The sequence below is a fragment of the Branchiostoma lanceolatum genome, chromosome 4, assembly GCF_035083965.1.
Source record: "Branchiostoma lanceolatum isolate klBraLanc5 chromosome 4, klBraLanc5.hap2, whole genome shotgun sequence".
Taxonomy (NCBI): domain Eukaryota; kingdom Metazoa; phylum Chordata; class Leptocardii; order Amphioxiformes; family Branchiostomatidae; genus Branchiostoma; species Branchiostoma lanceolatum.
This window is the reverse complement of record NC_089725.1, coordinates 28693216-28711359: the sequence shown is the minus strand read 5'-3', so window position 1 is coordinate 28711359 and position 18144 is coordinate 28693216. Positions and strand designations below refer to the sequence as shown.

The window sequence follows — 18144 nt, the reverse complement described above, 5'->3', positions numbered from 1 at the left end:
TTGTCTCGACACAGGTGTACATTTTTTATGTCATAACGACCTCGTTTGCTGGCGAAGTCTCAAAGAAGCAATTTTTCCATGAAAACGACATTTGGGGTAACATCGACCGATTTTCATGGAACAAACTTTTTTGGGTGCGACATGTTGTCGCGACACAGGTGTGCATTTTTTATGTCCTAACAACCTCGTTTACTGCTGTAGTCGCAAAAAAGCAATTTTTCCATGAAAACGACATTTGGCGTAACATCGACCGATTTTCATGGAACAAACTTTTTTGGGTGCGACATGTTGTCGCGACACAGGTGTGCATTTTTTATGTCATAGCGACCTCGTTTGCTGCCGTAGTCGGAAAAAAGCAAATTTTCCATGAAAACGACATTTGGCGTAACATCGACCGATTTTCATGGAACAAACTTTTTTGGGTGCGACATGTTGTCGCGACACAGGTGTGCATTTTTTATGTCCTAACAACCTCGTTTACTGCTGTAGTCGCAAAAAAGCAATTTTTCCATGAAAACGACATTTGGCGTAACATCGACCGATTTTCATGGAACAAACTTTTTTGGGTGCGACATGTTGTCGCCACACAGGTGTGCATTTTTTATGTCATAGCGACCTCGTTTGCTGCCGTAGTCGGAAAAAAGCAAATTTTCCATGAAAACGACATTTGGCGTAACATCGACCGATTTTCATGGAACAAACTTTTTTGGGTGCGACATGTTGTCGCGACACAGGTGTGCATTTTTTATGTCCTAACAGCCTCGTTTACTGATGTAGTCCAAAAAAAAGCAATTTTATCATGAAAACGACATTTGGCGTAACATCGACCTTAGAAAACAACACAGAACAAGAGATACAAAAATGGAATTTCTGCTGCAGTACCAAGGTCACATACGAGGGGTCCCAAAATCGACCTTGAATTTCGGCTTCACAACACCTGCCCACATACCAAATATCATCGTAATCCACCAAGAGGTTCTTGAGTTATGCTGACTACAGTAGTCCGGAAACACAAACAGACAAACAAACACAAAGACACACCCAAAACTATATCTCCATTTTTCATGGAGATAATAACATAAACAGGTACTACCGGTAATACCTACACCGAGTTGCAGTAGTCCAGCGCTTGAGTCAATGTTATACTCTATGCATACCTCAGGCTAAGCGTTACCTGCATGCATACTAAATATCATGGAAATCCGTTGTTCCTTTTCCTGGAAACACACATACACATACACGCACACACGCACTTAGCACACAGACAGACAGACAGGCACACCCAAAACGTTAACAATATCTACACTGTCCATTTAGATAATGGTTTAACTTACTGAAAGTACGCATCACCTTGAAACTAACCTTAAACTACCGGGGGGTATCCGTTTTAAACACTTATAAATTCAGAACTTTCACGATATTTCCTTATATTTCTCACGGCACTAATCGTTTGTCGTCCTCCCCATTCCAATTGACAAGACTTATATGAACGAATGCATTCCGTCTAGTTCATTGTCTTATGTACTCAGTGGGGCTCTGAAATCGTCACATATATTTATGACTTACTTTTCCCGAAATTAAAACACACCCGTTGAAAAGCTACTGTCAGCGCGACGATTCCGGTCCATTTCACGTGTAATCATTACGAGGGAAAATGTTGAGGACGTAATTAAGACGTCCAGAACATTCCAAAACGTCTTGCGTTACTTGGGCACACAGACTGATTGAGAGTGCTTGTGAGCTATGTTGGCTTGAATGCTTCATATTTTCTTGAGCGCCCATCACCCCTCGAAGTCATAACGCAAATTGAAATGTATCGCACCTGCAATTCTGGTTCAACCACTTGACTTATAATATTTCTACAGAACGATAGGTACAGAAGTTTGAGACGTCCTAATGATGTGTATGCTTTTTGTTTCACTTCTTTACTTGTTCACCTGACGAATCCCAGGGTACTGTTGGCTTTGGCTGTAATATATCGTTGATACTAGTATGTGCCATCCAATTGAGGTTGTGGGTGAGTATGATACCTTAGGATGCTGGCTGTTGTGGTGTAGTGGTTCACTGAACATCGTGTTTGTGTTATGTTTTGTGTTATCTCAAGCTAGCATGTATGCTTCTCGCTTGATAACCAAGCGACAAGCATTGAGCCAGCGGTCACTACGTACAGAGGATAGTACTCAGTCTAATATGAAGCAAAAGGAGGTTTCAATCATAATGCCTCCTTGGTTTACTATATGCGTACAATGCAATTGGCGTTTGAAATCATGACACAAATTTTGGCCGAAATTTAAATGCAACATTGAACACTTGAGCTTGACAGTCGAAAGATTTTTTTTCTGTTTTTTCAACCACACTTGGAATGAAATTTCAATCTTAGTCCAAGTTGTAAGCACCGACCTGGTATCGTGTGAGATAAAGTTGTATATCGACTGATGTGAGTATTCACTACAATGTAGAATTTTTGTCACACGTTACAACAAAGTTCGTGTACGACTGATTATTCATCCATCAGAAAGATGAAAATGTTATTCACAACTAAAGAGGTACAGTTATGTTATAAGTTATATGTTTTCAATTATAATACATAATACTTAATCATTGTTTTACCTGTTCCTCCACTCCTCACGACCACGACACCTGTAGGTTAAGTTGGGTTGCAAAATCGATCGACGTACGCAAACGGGGCTTGACACTGTCATTACAATTGCACCTGTAATACTGGCTTTCTACTCACGTACGCCTGTAGTCTGTGCGGTACCCCGATACTTCCCGTCCATGCCAGTATAGTATGTACTGCATGTGTTATGCGATGGAAATGTTGAGAACGGGTTTAGGATCTTTTTCCCAATCCGAAAAGGCTGCCGTCCGCAACGCTTAACGATAAGACTTAACGTTATTTGTGAATGGGTTTTGCTTAAACATCTTATGTTTTCTTGGACGATTTTGAGCGTTTGAAATCATCACTCAATTTTTGGTTGAAAACGTAACACCTGACTGCGTTATTTCTCATTACTACTGCATCTATAAGTACAAAAAATACTTGGGGGATGAATATGTTCTCTTTTGTGTGGTCGGATCAGAGGCCAGCCCACAATTCAGGTCTTGAAAGAAAAAAAAATTGTTTCGACGCTGCATCATCTACATATACATAACATGCGTTACTAGACAAGTCCACGCGCGGGGCATGGTGTCGAGGACAAAAGTAGAGGCCTTACCCATGTGGCCAGTTCTTTATCCCAATCCAGAGTATTTTATGAATAAGCCAATTGTGAGGTACTTCGAAGTAAAATTGTCAGGACATGATATCTTGCGAGCCTCTGATGTTGTTCAACCCTTGCCTACAGGAAAAAAGTAAATGTTGTGAATTGAATGACGAAATGAAACATTACAGTGTACTAAAATCTTTATAACGTTGAAACCAACATGTAAGAAAATATGTTTGGTCTGATAAGATAAACATCGCTACCAGCGTTCAGGGCGTACAAATCTGGCAACATTCTCGACTGGCGTAGGAAAACGAGACATATGAAATACATAAATATGTCGGCACCGCACACTATATCTCATTGGCAATTTCCAACTTTGATATGATCTCACATCGTTTTGTCAATGCTTACAACTTAGAGTTAGATGTAAATGTATTTGAATTCGATTAGTGGTTGAAAAACGATCTTCTGACTGTTAAGCTAAGGTGTTGCAGCGTTGCATTTTTGCCCCAAATATGCGTGATTTCAAATGCCAATGTGCGCGTCTCGTATATCAAACCAAGGAGGCTTGATCATTGAAACCTCCTTTTGCTTCGGCTAGTTATTAGCACAAACATCCAAGTTTACAAAACTCACATGACCTGTTGACTCTTGTCGTTACGTCTGATGGACGACAAGCGTTATAGAGTGTAAGAACAACTTGATCTCTAAACAGTCCTCACATTTTCCCTTTCTATAACATACCGGTATTGACGGAGATACGGATTTGCGACAGTATACTGCTAGTATGGCCATGAGTAGAAAACGTCTTCAGTTGCAGTAGAGATTCTCTTGATCAAGAAATTCCAATAACCGTAACTTTCGAAGGGAAAACGATATTTCAAATCTGTTTTCAGTTCTGGAATCTAAGATCCACGCGTTGCCCTAACCCTAACTGCGACCTTGAATATTTAAAGACTGATAACTCAAGAACAAAGGACGATATTTCAAATCTGTTTTCAGTTCTAGAATCTGAGTCGTAACGGCTTTCAAATGACACCACTTTTAGCTGACTGGATCCACGCGTTGCCCTAACCCTAACTGCGACCTTGAATATTTAAAGACTGATAACTCAAGAACAAAGGACGATATTTCAAATCTGTTTTCAGTTCTGGAATCTGAGTCGTAACGGCTTTCAAATGACACCACTTTTAGCTGACTGGATCCACGCGTTGCCCTAACCCTAACTGCGACCTTGAATCTTTAAAAACACCTAACTCAAGAACAAAGGACGATATTTCAAATCTGTTTTCAGTTCTGGAATCTGAGTCGTAACGGCTTTCAAATGACATCAATTTTAGCTGACTGGATCCACGCGTTGCCCTAACCCTAACTGCGACCTTGAATATTTAAAGACTGATAACTCAAGAACAAAGGACGATATTTCAAATCTGTTTTCAGTTCTGGAATCTGAGTCGTAACGGCTTTCAAATGACACCAATTTTAGCTGACTGGATCCACGCGTTGCCCTAACCCTAACTGCGACCTTGAATCTTTAAAGACTGATAACTCAAGAACAAAGGACGATATTTCAAATCTGTTTTCAGTTCTGGAATCTGAGTCGCAACGGCTTTCAAATGACACCAATTTTAGCTGACTGGATCCACGCGTTGCCCCAACCCTAACTGCGACCTTGAATCTTTAGACACTCACAACCCCGAGGACAGCTTACTTAATGACATTTCTTATAATTGAACGTTTGCCGTTTCTTTCGACAGCAAGAGTACAAGTCTGCTATTCCACAAACACTCTACCAGCCAAATCTGCAGGAGATGGTTGACCTTGCAATTGTGCCGAGACAGTTTAGTCAACTTTTCAGAATCCTTGGTGTCAGTTGTACTCTCCAAGCAGAGGTTGGTGGGGAAGATTGTGACCTTTTTATCATATGCCCCGTTTTTGTTTGCTCTCCACACCAACCCACCAACCTCTGCTTGGAGAGTAGTCATAAGTAGTTTGCTTGAATATTTTGTTTTTCTCAACTCCATTTCTATCAATTAACGGTTTAGTGCACAGACATTATAAAAGTCGATTGTAGATATGTCCTGCTGACTACGACATTAAGAAGAAGCGCTGCTTGTACGTTTTTCCAGGATGCTTTGCGCTTCAAATTTTTAAAGATTCCTTCCTGCCAGCGCTCAAATAAAGACCTACGGTAACATCTACTCTCCAAGCAGAGGAGGGGTTCAGCTGGTTTTTGACGTGTTTTAGGCGTTTTTGTCCGGGGCCTTCTACTTCGTCATCTATTTTTTATTGTAAAAACACGTCAAAAACGAGCCGAAACCCCTCCTCTGCTTGGAGAGTAGGTAACATCTGCTTGGAGTATACAGATTGGAGCGGCCAGAAACGCCAGGGGAAATGCCTTCTTCCTGCCAGGCTTTTCTTGGGAGTTGTTTTTGTCTTCCCCTTGGGACCTGCAGAAGCACATGTAGTGAAACTAGCGGGAAACAGAGGTGAGGAAGCCGGCTGGCCGGGCATGGTCGGGAAAGTAGTTATAGTTCACCATTCCAGAGTACAGGGGAATAAGTATAGCAGCCGGAGGAAATTGTGGCAACAAGGAAACAAGACGATGTGAAACTTCTCATGACCATCTGCGGACAGGACCTAAAGCACGACGAAGTCTCAGGTTTTCCTTTCTTTGTTTATGTTGTGTGTAATGGGGGAGGGCATTTACAAATGTCCATCGTCGATATCGTACGCGGTCAACAGCTCGACAATGGCGAAAGATGTTCATGTTGGGAGAGCGCATACCGCCCGGCTTCATCTGTCTTGGGCGTAGATCACTCAGATTGAAACGACTCATGGCAAAAGTGATTCCACAAAGGTTTAACGATAAGACAAATTTGTTGGTTCAGACAAGGAGGTCAGATATGGCGGGAAAGGCTATAAGGCCATTATTTAAGTGTTTCCACATGTCGTCCTGGGGTATCTATCTGGGCGAAATCATGGGGGTTAGATCAACATTGCTGAAAAACAGACACGTTCGATCTCAGTTGCGTTCAGAAAGTCAGGCTTACACTCTCGAAAGATTTTATAGGCAGATATTGAACCAAAATCTATAAAATGGATTGAACCACAACGAAAGTTGGAATAAAGTTTCGGAAACCATTGTGCCTTGCTTGCAATGTATCTGAGCGGAAACAGCATTAGCCTGGGTGCCATCCTATTTCTACCGGGGCTCCTACACTCGCTACCCTGAAAATTTAGGGTAGCGAGTGTAGGAGCCCCGGTAGAAATAGGATGGCACCCAGGCTATCAGCATTTGGAGTAATCAGGGACGGTACGCTTGTAGGGGGTGGAGGTCTGGTGCCTCCAGTGTCGGGGCCCATTTTTCCAAGACAAAGATTATGCCATGGCCCAAGACGGAAAATGCCATAAAAGTCGTCTTGGAATCAAGGTTTTGAAAGGAGTAATCCACGGCCCTGCCCTCTCTGCGTCAGCCACTTGGTAATTATCAAACGTTCCCTCAACTAGTAGCGCATTGCCACCCGCTAACTTTGTTGTGAAGACCGCCGCGCCGGGGATGAACAGGGCCCAGCTGGCTAGCCTGACTATTCTCCAAGCAGATGTTGGTGGGGAAGATTGTGACCTTCTTATATCTATTCACCATGACAATCTTTCCCACCAACCTCTGCTTTGAGAGATCTGGAGAATATAGCTTCGATAGGGTGTAATATGGGGATTCCGTACGTCGCCGTTCTAGGAAGTCTACGAAGGAGGCTACATTTTTGTATGTTGTTAATTTGTCTGGATAGTACAGGGCTTTCCATCCATGTGTTTTTGGCGTTCTGGTCCGTGGCGTTCTTTTTTGTATCTTTCTTATGGTCTGCTCAAGTGTCCTCCAGAACAATCTAGCCTGGAGTCCAACCTTCTTTAAATGGAAGCTAAACTTGAAATTGAAAAGTCTACTATACTTTGCTAAATTTACCCCAAAGTCAAGTCCTCACTTGTTTTACGCAAAACAAGTGAGGCCTTGACAAGTGAGGACTGAACTTTGGGGTGTATATAGCAAAGTATAGTAGACTTTTCAATTTTAAGTTTAGCCTCCCTTTAATAGCTTTTTAGTCCGCTCCCCAAGCTCCACTGGAACAATTTCTTTCCGAAAGTATCAATTATTTGGAGGTATGTTTTTATAAAGATGTGCCAGCCAACGTTTTGTAGCCTCAAGCCTTGAAAACATCGCATGTGAAATGTAGTCTATACCAGACAAACGCCGGCTATAGGGAGAATATCTGCCAGGCTATAATAACCTTATGTACGTACAAACATATAAGGAGCAAAATGACATGGTGATATGCTCGAAGTCTATGTGAAGTTTGTAATGTTAAGTGACAATTATCGTTGCCGCACGCAACGCTCCTTTTAGGTTTGATCAAGTAAGAGACCGCCCTGTGTCCGATGTTGACAAAGGGACCGCACTTGTCAATCACTTACCAGTGGTCGGGCCGGTTCATTCCCCCGTCATGGTGTTTCCGCTAAGCATTCCCGACTGGTCACTACGTGACATCTGATCAAAACCTCCTTGGTGACATCAGTGTACTTTGAACAAATGCCGTAAAAAGCCATATATAAGTACAGTACAAACTTACGTCGCCAACCTGAAAAATGCCGAATTACAACGAAGACTGTACTAGAAGAATCCTAGAAGACTTGGACACAAGACACAGGTTTTTGAAAGTCTAAAACAAAATTTGTCGAACCGACCAAGGATCGGAGGCTTTCTCATAGTGAACTTGGTCCCGGTCGCAGGTCCTTCCCTGTAGCGCTATATATAAACGATGTCGTTTCGGCTGCTCGTGCTCCTCATGATTTTCTCCCGTCAGCGTTTGCGATGTGCTCGCTGAAAAGTAAACAGCAGTGGAGTGGGCGTGATACGAAACAAGTCTGAACGAAGTCCGGGCGATGACTGGCGGGGACATTTTCCCGACAGCGTAAAATCAAGGACATTCATTATATCTGTTCCAAACGTCGCACTTCTCCGACCACATACCGCGCTGCTGGGGTCCACAAACACAAACTGTAATAATAATCAGATTTCAAAATGTTGCATTTTCGGGTTCGTGGTGGGATTGGCTTTGATTTCAAAGTCCCGCGCCGTGCGGAGTGTTCTCAGGTTTCACATTTCCTTTGACCCATGCCAGTTTGACGCTAGTCGATAAAAGCTCAGTCGCACTGCCTGTCACAGACGTGAAGTACCCAAGCTGACGTGACGGATTGTATACTTCGGTGTTTTGTACATTTTCTGGACGAGCACGTCCTTTTTTCAGTTTCCATGGAGCAGGAGGTACATTGAAGACCATCTGCACACGACAAAAATTAACGATTCAAGTCTGCCCGGGGGAGCTTTGTTTGTTTATATTCCGCTTCACTGGCCGGCCGCGGGGAGGGATAACTCGTAACGTGTGAAGTGCGCGCCGGATCATTTATAGAGTGCGTCAGGGTTTATAAAACAACAAATTGTCACCTTTGTAACGAATTTCTTCACCTTTCAGCTCAGTGACACGCGCTATCAGTTAGCGGTAAGTTGATAATACTTAATGGGCAGCATACATGCATAGCTCAGCTATGTGATATGCCAGAACGGTACAAATGTACTTTGATCCAGCTGCAGATACACGTGCGGGCAAAATGCAACGCAACTAGCCGCGACGTCAAGAATACCAACCTTAAATCAGCCATTTAAATTAAGCGTTGTGGGGCGCAAACTACCCAGGAATTTGCAGCAATAATGTGTATGAAACTAGCACCTTTATATATACATATTCCAGTTATTAGAGCTCATGGAGCTCAGGCGCGGCTTTACAGGTCAGCCGTGTGTGCTGGTGTTGATTTTCACGGCCGCAATGCCTCATAGAACAATGTGCCGAGGGTTCCGTCAGGGGGCGCTGGTTCTCGGCCACTCCAAAAACAGCAGGAGAACAGCTTATCAGCGGAGTATCAATTAATTACGGCGTCCGCGCCTACGCCGGACGGGTTGGGAGGGACGGGGAGGCGTCCCATGCTTTCGGGACGCCCGTCCGATCGTCAGAGGCGTCCGTTTGTGGACGGCCTAAACTGTGTCGGGACGGGCGGGACGGCCCTTCTCCATTTCGGACGGGCTAGGAACGGGCAGGGACGGGCAGGGACGGGTAGGGACGGGCGTCCTAGCCGTCCGGGACGCTTTCATTTTCACAGAGGCGCCACTTAGTCTGATGAGATTTGGGGGTTTCTAAAGAGATGCATGGGTGTGGGGGGCAATTAAGGAATGTTACTGTTGTCACCATGATTGTTATCTTGCACAGTGTCTGTATACCTTTTCTACTCATATTTCATGTTGCAATATTTAGCCCTCGGGCAAATAAAACTCATTGTTATTATTGCGATGAGTGTGCTAATGATGTTCCTTTTTATGGCAGAAGGTTTTTAATGATGTTACTTCTAGATTAACCCTCTGACTGCCATGGGTGCATCCGTGCATCAAATTTGTATCAGTTACAGCAGAAGTCAGCAGGGAGAAGTTAAGTCCCCCCCCCCCCAAAAGCAAGATTGTTTTAATTGTCATTAGAAATACAATTATTGAAAATATCAAATGAAATAATAATTGTTATTCCTAAGTTTGCGATTGCAGTGTACTTGCTGCTGCTGTTTCAATCGCAAACTCAAATATACAGTTAACGTTTGATTTTCATATATAACGTTATATAGTGCTGTGAAAGTTTATAGTATCTTTTATCAACAGAGAGGGTTTTATCCAATTTTGTTAGATATTGATATATCAACTTTGTTCCTTGCCAATAGATGGGTACCATCCTCATGAATCTACTCTTGCTCCCACTGCTCACAGTGACTGGATTTCTCAGTTCCCATGTAACAGTGGGATTCAAGCGCCACCAAGTGACCAGTCTAACTGGTCCGGAGTCCTTTTAACCTAGTGGTTAGTAACCTAGTGGTTAGTAGACTGGTCACTTGGTGGCGCTTGAACCCCACTGTTACAGGGGAACTGAGAAATCCAGTGAGCAGTGGGAGCAAGAACTTTGTGCATTGTGTTCAGGAGCTGGTGGCTCGGGTAGGGCGTGGGTTCAAATCCCGGGAGCCAGGAGACTCACTGTACTACTCGCCTTATGTGTTTCATTCCATTTGCCACCCTGAAAAATGTATCTAGACTTCAAAGATCTCCAATACAAATTTAATATCTTAACTGTAATTACCAGGGGGTGCTGAACTAGAGAAGTCTCAAAATCTAAAAAAGTTAATGGAGGCTGCTGGTGCACATCAAAACTAGAGGGGAAAAGTGCATGAAGGGCTAGCTGTGACTTTGATGAAGGCTACAGTTACAAACTATGCCCTCCCAGAGTCGCCAAGTCTAATGAAGGGTGTGGTATGTATGTGTTAAGACTGGAACATGATAAATTACCGTAATTGCTTTGTCATCAAATCATACAGCAATTATGCCCGCTTTGTATGATTGGATTTTGGGGTGTCTAAAGAGATGGGTGTGGCGGATATTAATGAATGTATCATTTTTGCTGTGCTCCTAATGATGACTTGTTCCTTTTTATGGCAGAGAAGGTGTTTATTGGTTATTACCTTTAACCCGTGAAAAACTAAATATATCAAATTTGTATCAGTTACAGCACAAATCAGCAGAAAGAAGATCATTTCTTTATATGTCATCAGAAATAACATTAGATTCAATCCATGTCATTTCTAAGGTTGCAGTTATCATGTACTTGCTACTGCTGTTTGAACCACAAACTCCTGATTCACGCCGTGCTGTGCAGAGAACTAAGAAAAATTAACTTCCAGTATATTGGTGGAATCATAGTTTAATCAAGTGCTGTCAGTCAGACATTATGTTGATTTTGTTGTCACATTATATAGCCTGGGTGCCATCCTCATGAGTTTACGCTGCCCACCTACTCGGTCAAGGTGACCCAGGCCTTTCCCATTGATCGTCCTGAATTTCCTGTCCGTTTCCAGGATCCTGGCTTGCTGCTGCTGTCTTTGGCACCGAGCCGTCGTGCGGGACTAGTACAGCCGAGTGCACCTGCCAGCCGGGCCAGAGGGAAAATCTCACCGCATGTTCCATCTGCACATGTAAGGCTGTTGGAGAAACAGGAGTTCTGAACTGTCTGCCTACTGGTCAGTGTTGTTTGTCTGGATATCTCGTACCAGTTCACAAAATAATGTAAAAGCTTTTTTTTTTTTAATTTTTGCAGAAATTAAAATTTTAATGGTAGAGGGATTGCACAATCTGTGTAATTGGATATGAGTAACGTATGCTATAGATAATATCACTTTCTGAGACCAATTGCTTTGGTGTACATCTTGAGCACAACTGCTTCCACTGTACTCAGTGCAGAATATTTTGATGCATGTCATTGAATATTCCATGGAACAACATATTTAACATTTGGTTAAAGGTATTTCAATGTTGTGGACATATAGAATACAACACAATGTTTTTGAGGCATGGATATAACATGATGTACTTTATATAACAATGAGAGATGAAATACTAGTCTAGTAATTTACTCTTTAATTGTATACAAGATACGTTCCCTAGTTACCTTCGTCGACGAAATGGTTTCGTCGACAAGGTTATTCGATGGTGCTTGTCTGTGTGTCTGTTAGTGAACAGAATAAGTCGAGAACGCCTGGATGGTTTGTTGTCGTAGTTGGTGTGTCGGTGTGTATGTAGGACATCTCAAGATGATTAGATTTTGGGCGAAGTGTTTTGCATAATTAACGAGAAAAGTGTAAAAATGTGTTACATTGTATGCTGAAGTATGTGTAGTGTTGGCTGTGTTATTCCAATTTAAGGCGTCATGGATAGGGGCAAGGGTCCTGAGGGGTCATATTGGAGGCAGGAAACGTCAGTTACACAAATTGGCTGTCAGCCAGCTGTTGGCATTGGTAAGGTAGTCTCCAAGCAGACGTATGGGTTGGCTATAGCAGGGGCAGGTTTTGCTTCAGACTTTGAAAGGGAATTACTCAAGAAGGGCGTGGTGGATGGTCATAAATTTTTGTAAGTACATAGCTTGAGTGCTGATGTACATGATTAGATACTTATTATGCAAATCAGTATCTAATTTGCATGATTAATGAGGAAAGTTTATACATCCATCAAAAGATAGGACTCTCATGTGACATATGTAACTGAGGAAGAGAGAAATATTAATAGATATCAGCTTTGCAAATGAGAACCTCATTGACATAATTAATGAGAAAAACTATAACTCGAGATGGTCTTGATGGATGGTCATGATTTTTGGTATGTAGATAGCTTACGTGATGCTTTGTATGATTGGATGATAATTATGCAAATCAAATTCTAACTCACATGATTAATGAGGCAATTTTAAAAATCTGCTGTGTTCCATGATATGACTATTCAAATATGTGACATTTGTAACTAAGGAAGAGAGGAATGTTGATAGATAGGAAATATGCAAATGTTGGCCTAATTAGCATAATCAATGAGAAACTACTATAATTCCATACTAGTAAATGACGGCAATTTCATACTTGTGGCATTAGGAAGTTGTGTGAATGTGAACACCATGGAATCAAATTATGCTAATAAGGAGGGAGCTTATTTGCATAATTGATGATAAATGTTAGCATAACCTTCTTTGTTAAGCTCATAGTCATAACAAGGAGGTTTGGACAACTTATGTTATTTGGGTGAAGAGGGTCAACTGGTATGATTGATGATTGATGAAAAACACTCCTAATACGTCAGTCATAAAGGTCAAAATCATTTGACGAAGGTATGAGGTCGTAGAACTCTTGTTTTCAATATTCAAATAGCACACTTTTCAAACTTCAGATTCCTTATGCAATTAGATAAACCATGACGATATGCTATAAGTTCCATGATCTGTTCTTACATTTACAGCTGTCTTAAGAAGCAATAAGATGTTGAACCTGTATACATACTAGTTTACCTTTGCCATAATGATTGAAGATGTACTGTAAGAAAGCTTAAGATACCATATCTTATATCACTGGTATTATTTTGTAATTCTGCTTTATCACCATGACCAGTGTGCTTAGCTTGTAACGTACAATAAATGTCTTTTATTCATCCATTCATTAAACTTGAACTAGGATTTTCTTCAATGGATGGCACCAAACTGTATTTGATTTAGTTTTCTGGGATTGGTTATGATTGTTTCAACTGCAAGCTCCTGGTTTTCACTGTGCTGTGAGATTTAGTTCCCTTAAGTATTTTGCAAGGAATTTAACGCTGAATGAATTCACAGTATTGAAATTCGCAGCATTAAAAAAAGTTAAATGTTTTGAGTGCAGTGGGCGGTGGCTGGTCGCCGTGGTCGAAATTTAGCAGCTGCAGCGTCAGCTGTGGAATTCAAGGGCTCCAGACCAGACGCCGAACCTGCGACAACCCGCTGCCACAGAACAACGGCGCCATGTGTGAAGGGCCACTTTCACAAACAGTGTCCTGCAACAGTTCAGGTAGGCTTGATTGTGTCTATGTTATTGTTTGCATGCTAGTTCGTTTATTAATGAATAACTCAAATCAGCCTGTTGGCCGCTTTTCATTGAGGAAATAATGCAGGAAAAGTGAGAGAACCCTCAGCTCAGGTACTAATATTTTGACATATTGTTGAGACACATGGCATAAACTTAGACTGTGCAAGCTTAAATTCTAAAACTGCATCTGCATTATCACTTGCACGTGAATTTTCACTGTTGGGCCACACCAGTTAAATTTGTTGGTTCTCAGATTTCTTCAGAAAAAATATAAAGCTACAGGGAAAAAATAGAAACTAGATTTTTTCAAAAAATCTAGGGTGAAGATAGGGGCTTATATAACATAAAGAATAATATGATTATACAAGTTTTCAAAGCAATATAGGCTAACATGAGTACATCCAATATATCATGTTACAATAAGGGAGGGCTAATCATGGGTTTCAATATCTTTTCTAAGTAACAAATCTTTTATGATTTACCTATTTGTGTACTATGAGAGCTGTCCCATCCAAGTTCTGCTGCAGTACCAAGGTCACATACCAGGGGGCCCAAAATCAACCTTGACCTTTGTCTTCCCACCACCCACCCACATACCAAATATCACCATAATCCATTTTAGAGGTTCTTGAGTTATGCAAACTACAAAAGTCCGGAAACACAAATACACAGGCACACAAATCTAAACGGGGGGTGCCCTAACATGTCACTTTTTTTTACACGCTCAAACTCACGGCGCTCCATCGCTGGTTGCCAGAGAGTGGTCAGGTTTTGATGAATGACAGATTCATCTCAAGAACATACTTGGACAAGAAATTAATTCATACTGTTCATGGGCCCTTCACGCTCCGTGTTACAAGCGGAAAGTGCTGTGAGATGTTTTCGCGAATGTTCGTTCTGATTTAGTGCTAAGCCAGTGTGTTTAACTTAGCACACTTTTGTAATTTTGCTCTCTTCGGAAGTTGGTGATGAAGTTAAGAAAATATGGCTTGTAGTCCACTATATTCTAGCTTTCTTTTGACCGGAAAGTTTTGACTGTGTGCACGTCTCACGTCATGTGAGAAGGCCTATATCTAGCGCATCCCAGCTCATGTTTCCACAGGAAATAAGCTATACGCACTGTGCGCGTGGCCCGACGTGCGTATTGAACGTACGTACTTACAAAATTACGAAAAAAACACACCGCTTACATCAATAATACTCCGTCTACTTATTGGGAAATGTCTTCGTCATCTCTATTTTCAGTTTCCTTTTCATAGACGGTACCAATCACAATGTTAGAGCGTAACACATCTGTGAGTTGAATTGTCCCACCACCATCCCGGCCAGAAAAAAAGGCGGGAAAACAACATCGCCAGACGACAGCGATGTTGACGATGTTTTTCTTCGGTCAGTTTTCTTCTCAACCAACATTTAAAGACCCAAATTTTTAGTGCTTTATAAAGTTATATTTCTTACCTGTATGATAGTTGTGTATCTGCTTGGCACAGGTTGTATATTTAGGCACTGGGGTATCTAGCTACGCAGTCACGTAGTGGACCCTCTACTCAGCGCTACCATGATCATTATTGTCAAAATACTATTTTTCGACAAAACAAGAAATGAATATGTACACATATGTTTTGAATGCAAATGACAGCTATATGCAGGAACTTCATTTATTTACCTTCCTTATCAGCGTAGTCAGTGGTCACAAACACGGCGTTCTTATTCAAAATAAGATCAGTAAAAAATCTGTGGCATGTTAGGGCACGTGACAAGTTAGGGCACCCCCCTTACATTTATCACGGAGATAAAAATTACAAGAAAAATACCTTCATGATATAAATAACTTTGAAATTTGAAAAGCGATAACAGACACTGTTATGTGAAACTGAAAGATGTTTGTCCGATATAGTAACTCAAAAGTTGAAATACAAGAGTTAGAATAAATATGACAAAAATATTTTAAAAGACATTGTGTGGGTTCTCAGAAACTATCGGCCCAAACATTAAACCCGTATGTTCCTTTTTTTCCTTACAGACATCAGAATTCGGTTAGTTGGTGGTTTGACTGCAAACGAAGGCCGCCTGGAGGTTCGGACATTCGGCAGTGCCGGCTGGGGGACGGTTTGTGACGACAGGTTTGACATCAACAACGCGATTGTTGCCTGTCGGATGCTGGGATACTCTGAAGCAACTGAAGTCCGACCTTCGGCACACTATGAACAAGGTACGACTGCTTTGGTCTCCCTCTCTGCCTACGTCAGAATTTGGACATGTTGCAGATATCGTATATTGTCACGAAATAGATTATTCTTCATTTAGTCACTCACTCACTCACTCACTCACTCACACTCACTCACTCACTCACTCTCACCAAAGATCCCTCTTACTCACTCACTCACTCACTCACTCACTCACTCACTCACTCACTCACTCACTCACTCACCCACCCACCCACCCACCCACCCACCCACCCACACTCACTCACTCAGACACTCACACACCCAACTCACTCACTCACACACTCACTCACTCAGACACTCACACACCCAACTCGCTCACTCACTCTCACTCAGACACTCACACACCCAACTCACTCACTCACACACTCACTCACTCACTCACTCACACACTCACACACCCAACTCACTCACTCACTCACTCACTCAGACACTCACACACCCAACTCACTCACTCACACACCCAACTCACTCACACACTCACTCACTCACACACTCACACACTCTGACACACCCAACTCACCCAACTCACTCACATAACCACTCACCCACCCAAGAACACCTCACCTACCCAATCACTCATTCACTCAGACACTCGACAATTTTATATCCAAATCTTCTGCTGTGAAAATCGTTTGTGCATATACACAAATGTACATGACTATACTGATATCACACAGCGCTGACAGCAAAATTTGGGACAGTTCCGAAGTTACTGCCTTCAAAGAAGTTTTTTTTCCTTTGTTATATGCACTCTTTGTAGTATTTGCTTGTTCCCTTGCAATCAACTTTCAACTAGATATTATTATATATAATTATACTGTTAACTATTATCAAAAGTACTTAGGCCTTAAATTCCATAATAAGTCAAATGTGAATTTATGGCTACTAGTTATTGCATGTAATACGGACGTGTTACTGTGTGTATATATGACTCACAGGCTCGGGGGACATCTACATGGATGACCTTGAGTGCACTGGGAATGAGAGCAGTCTGTGCGGCTGCCCATATGCTGGTTGGGGAGTTGAGAACTGTACTCACAGCCAGGATGTAGGAGTCGTCTGTGGCAGCCCGGTTACCCCAGGTGAGATGATATTTATTTACAGGAAACAAAATGAATGCAGACTATTTGAATTATTTTGATCCTTGTCATTGTGAAAGAATACTGGGCTGTATCTATTAATATTGCTATATTTCACTCCATGCCAAACTGGTTTTAAGGATAGGAGGGAAATATTTCATTTTTTCCTGACGTTTCTTCTTCTTCTTCAAAAGCTTCTTCTACTGCCATTTCGTCAAATGTATTCAACTCTGTCATTTTTCATGCAAATGACCTGAAATTTGGCATTGCAGTAGAGTGGACAAATGCTACTGTTGACCTTTTTGGGCCATTTTCAGACCAAAAATGCACATTTTGCAATTTGTGAAGTAATTTAGGAAAGGTGCATTTTAGCACAAGGGGGATTTCGGAACAGTCCAATTTTGCATAGGAAAGGGAGTGAAATATGCTGTAGTTGCTCGCAAATGTTGCCTTTCTACGTATCAAATATGTTTTCATCTCTTTGTCACTAACATATTGACCTCTATTTCTGCAGGCACGCAATGGCTGAAAATATTTGCAACCGTGAAAGGGGCTGGACAGAAGGCTGTGGACGCCTGGAGTGCTGGCGCCGGCATAAACGTCTTACACGACAAGAGCTATTTGGTTGAGCAGTGGGGATCGCTAGGCATCAAACGGGTAAGTTTGTCTTAACCCTTTTTCTGCGTATATATATATGTGGGTTGCACATTACAGAGCCTGTATGTGGGTCCCGTATACATGTATATATGGATTGGGTTTTTTTTCAGCTGAACGCATCACACTGCAGCGAAACGCACCATATGCGGAGGTACTATAAGTAGCTACACAAAGCAAATGTAACCGACCACAATTCAACATTTATCATTACCATTATTAGGTGAAGATCGTACTGGAGGCCCCCAGTGGAGATGTCAACTTGATTTTCAATGGAGAAAACACAGACAAGTACAGCTGGTTCTCCCTGCCTCGTCTGCTCTCATCCCCCTGGAACGACATCAATACTGAGCCTATAAACTACTTTTCGATTGCAGGAGACACTAATAACCAACGGTAAATGGAGCTGTGTATCAATTCTCTGCACCATATGTAACGTAGTGCTACCAATTATTGGAACGA

The 18144-nt window shown here is 41.9% G+C and overlaps 1 protein-coding gene across 1 annotated transcript; it reads left to right on the top strand.

Annotated features, from left to right (window-relative positions):
* The first annotated feature begins 13531 nt into the window (after positions 1 to 13531).
* Positions 13532 to 18082, top strand: LOC136432028 (scavenger receptor cysteine-rich type 1 protein M130-like). The gene is made up of 5 exons (XM_066423044.1): positions 13532 to 13703; positions 15745 to 15933; positions 16888 to 17031; positions 17543 to 17685; positions 17906 to 18082. The coding sequence occupies exons 1-5, from the start codon at positions 13658 to 13660 to the stop codon at positions 18080 to 18082; spliced, it is 699 nt and encodes a 232-aa protein (XP_066279141.1). The 5' UTR covers positions 13532 to 13657.
* Positions 18083 to 18144: the final 62 nt, after the last annotated feature.

Coding starts and splice junctions, on each gene's coding strand:
- LOC136432028 (XM_066423044.1), top strand. CDS start 13,658: ATGTGTGAAGGGCCACTTTCACAAACAGTGTCCTGCAACAGTTCAG. Junction 13,704..15,744: donor AGTGTCCTGCAACAGTTCAG/GTAGGCTTGATT, acceptor TTTTCCTTACAG/ACATCAGAATTCGGTTAGTT. Junction 15,934..16,887: donor TTCGGCACACTATGAACAAG/GTACGACTGCTT, acceptor TATGACTCACAG/GCTCGGGGGACATCTACATG.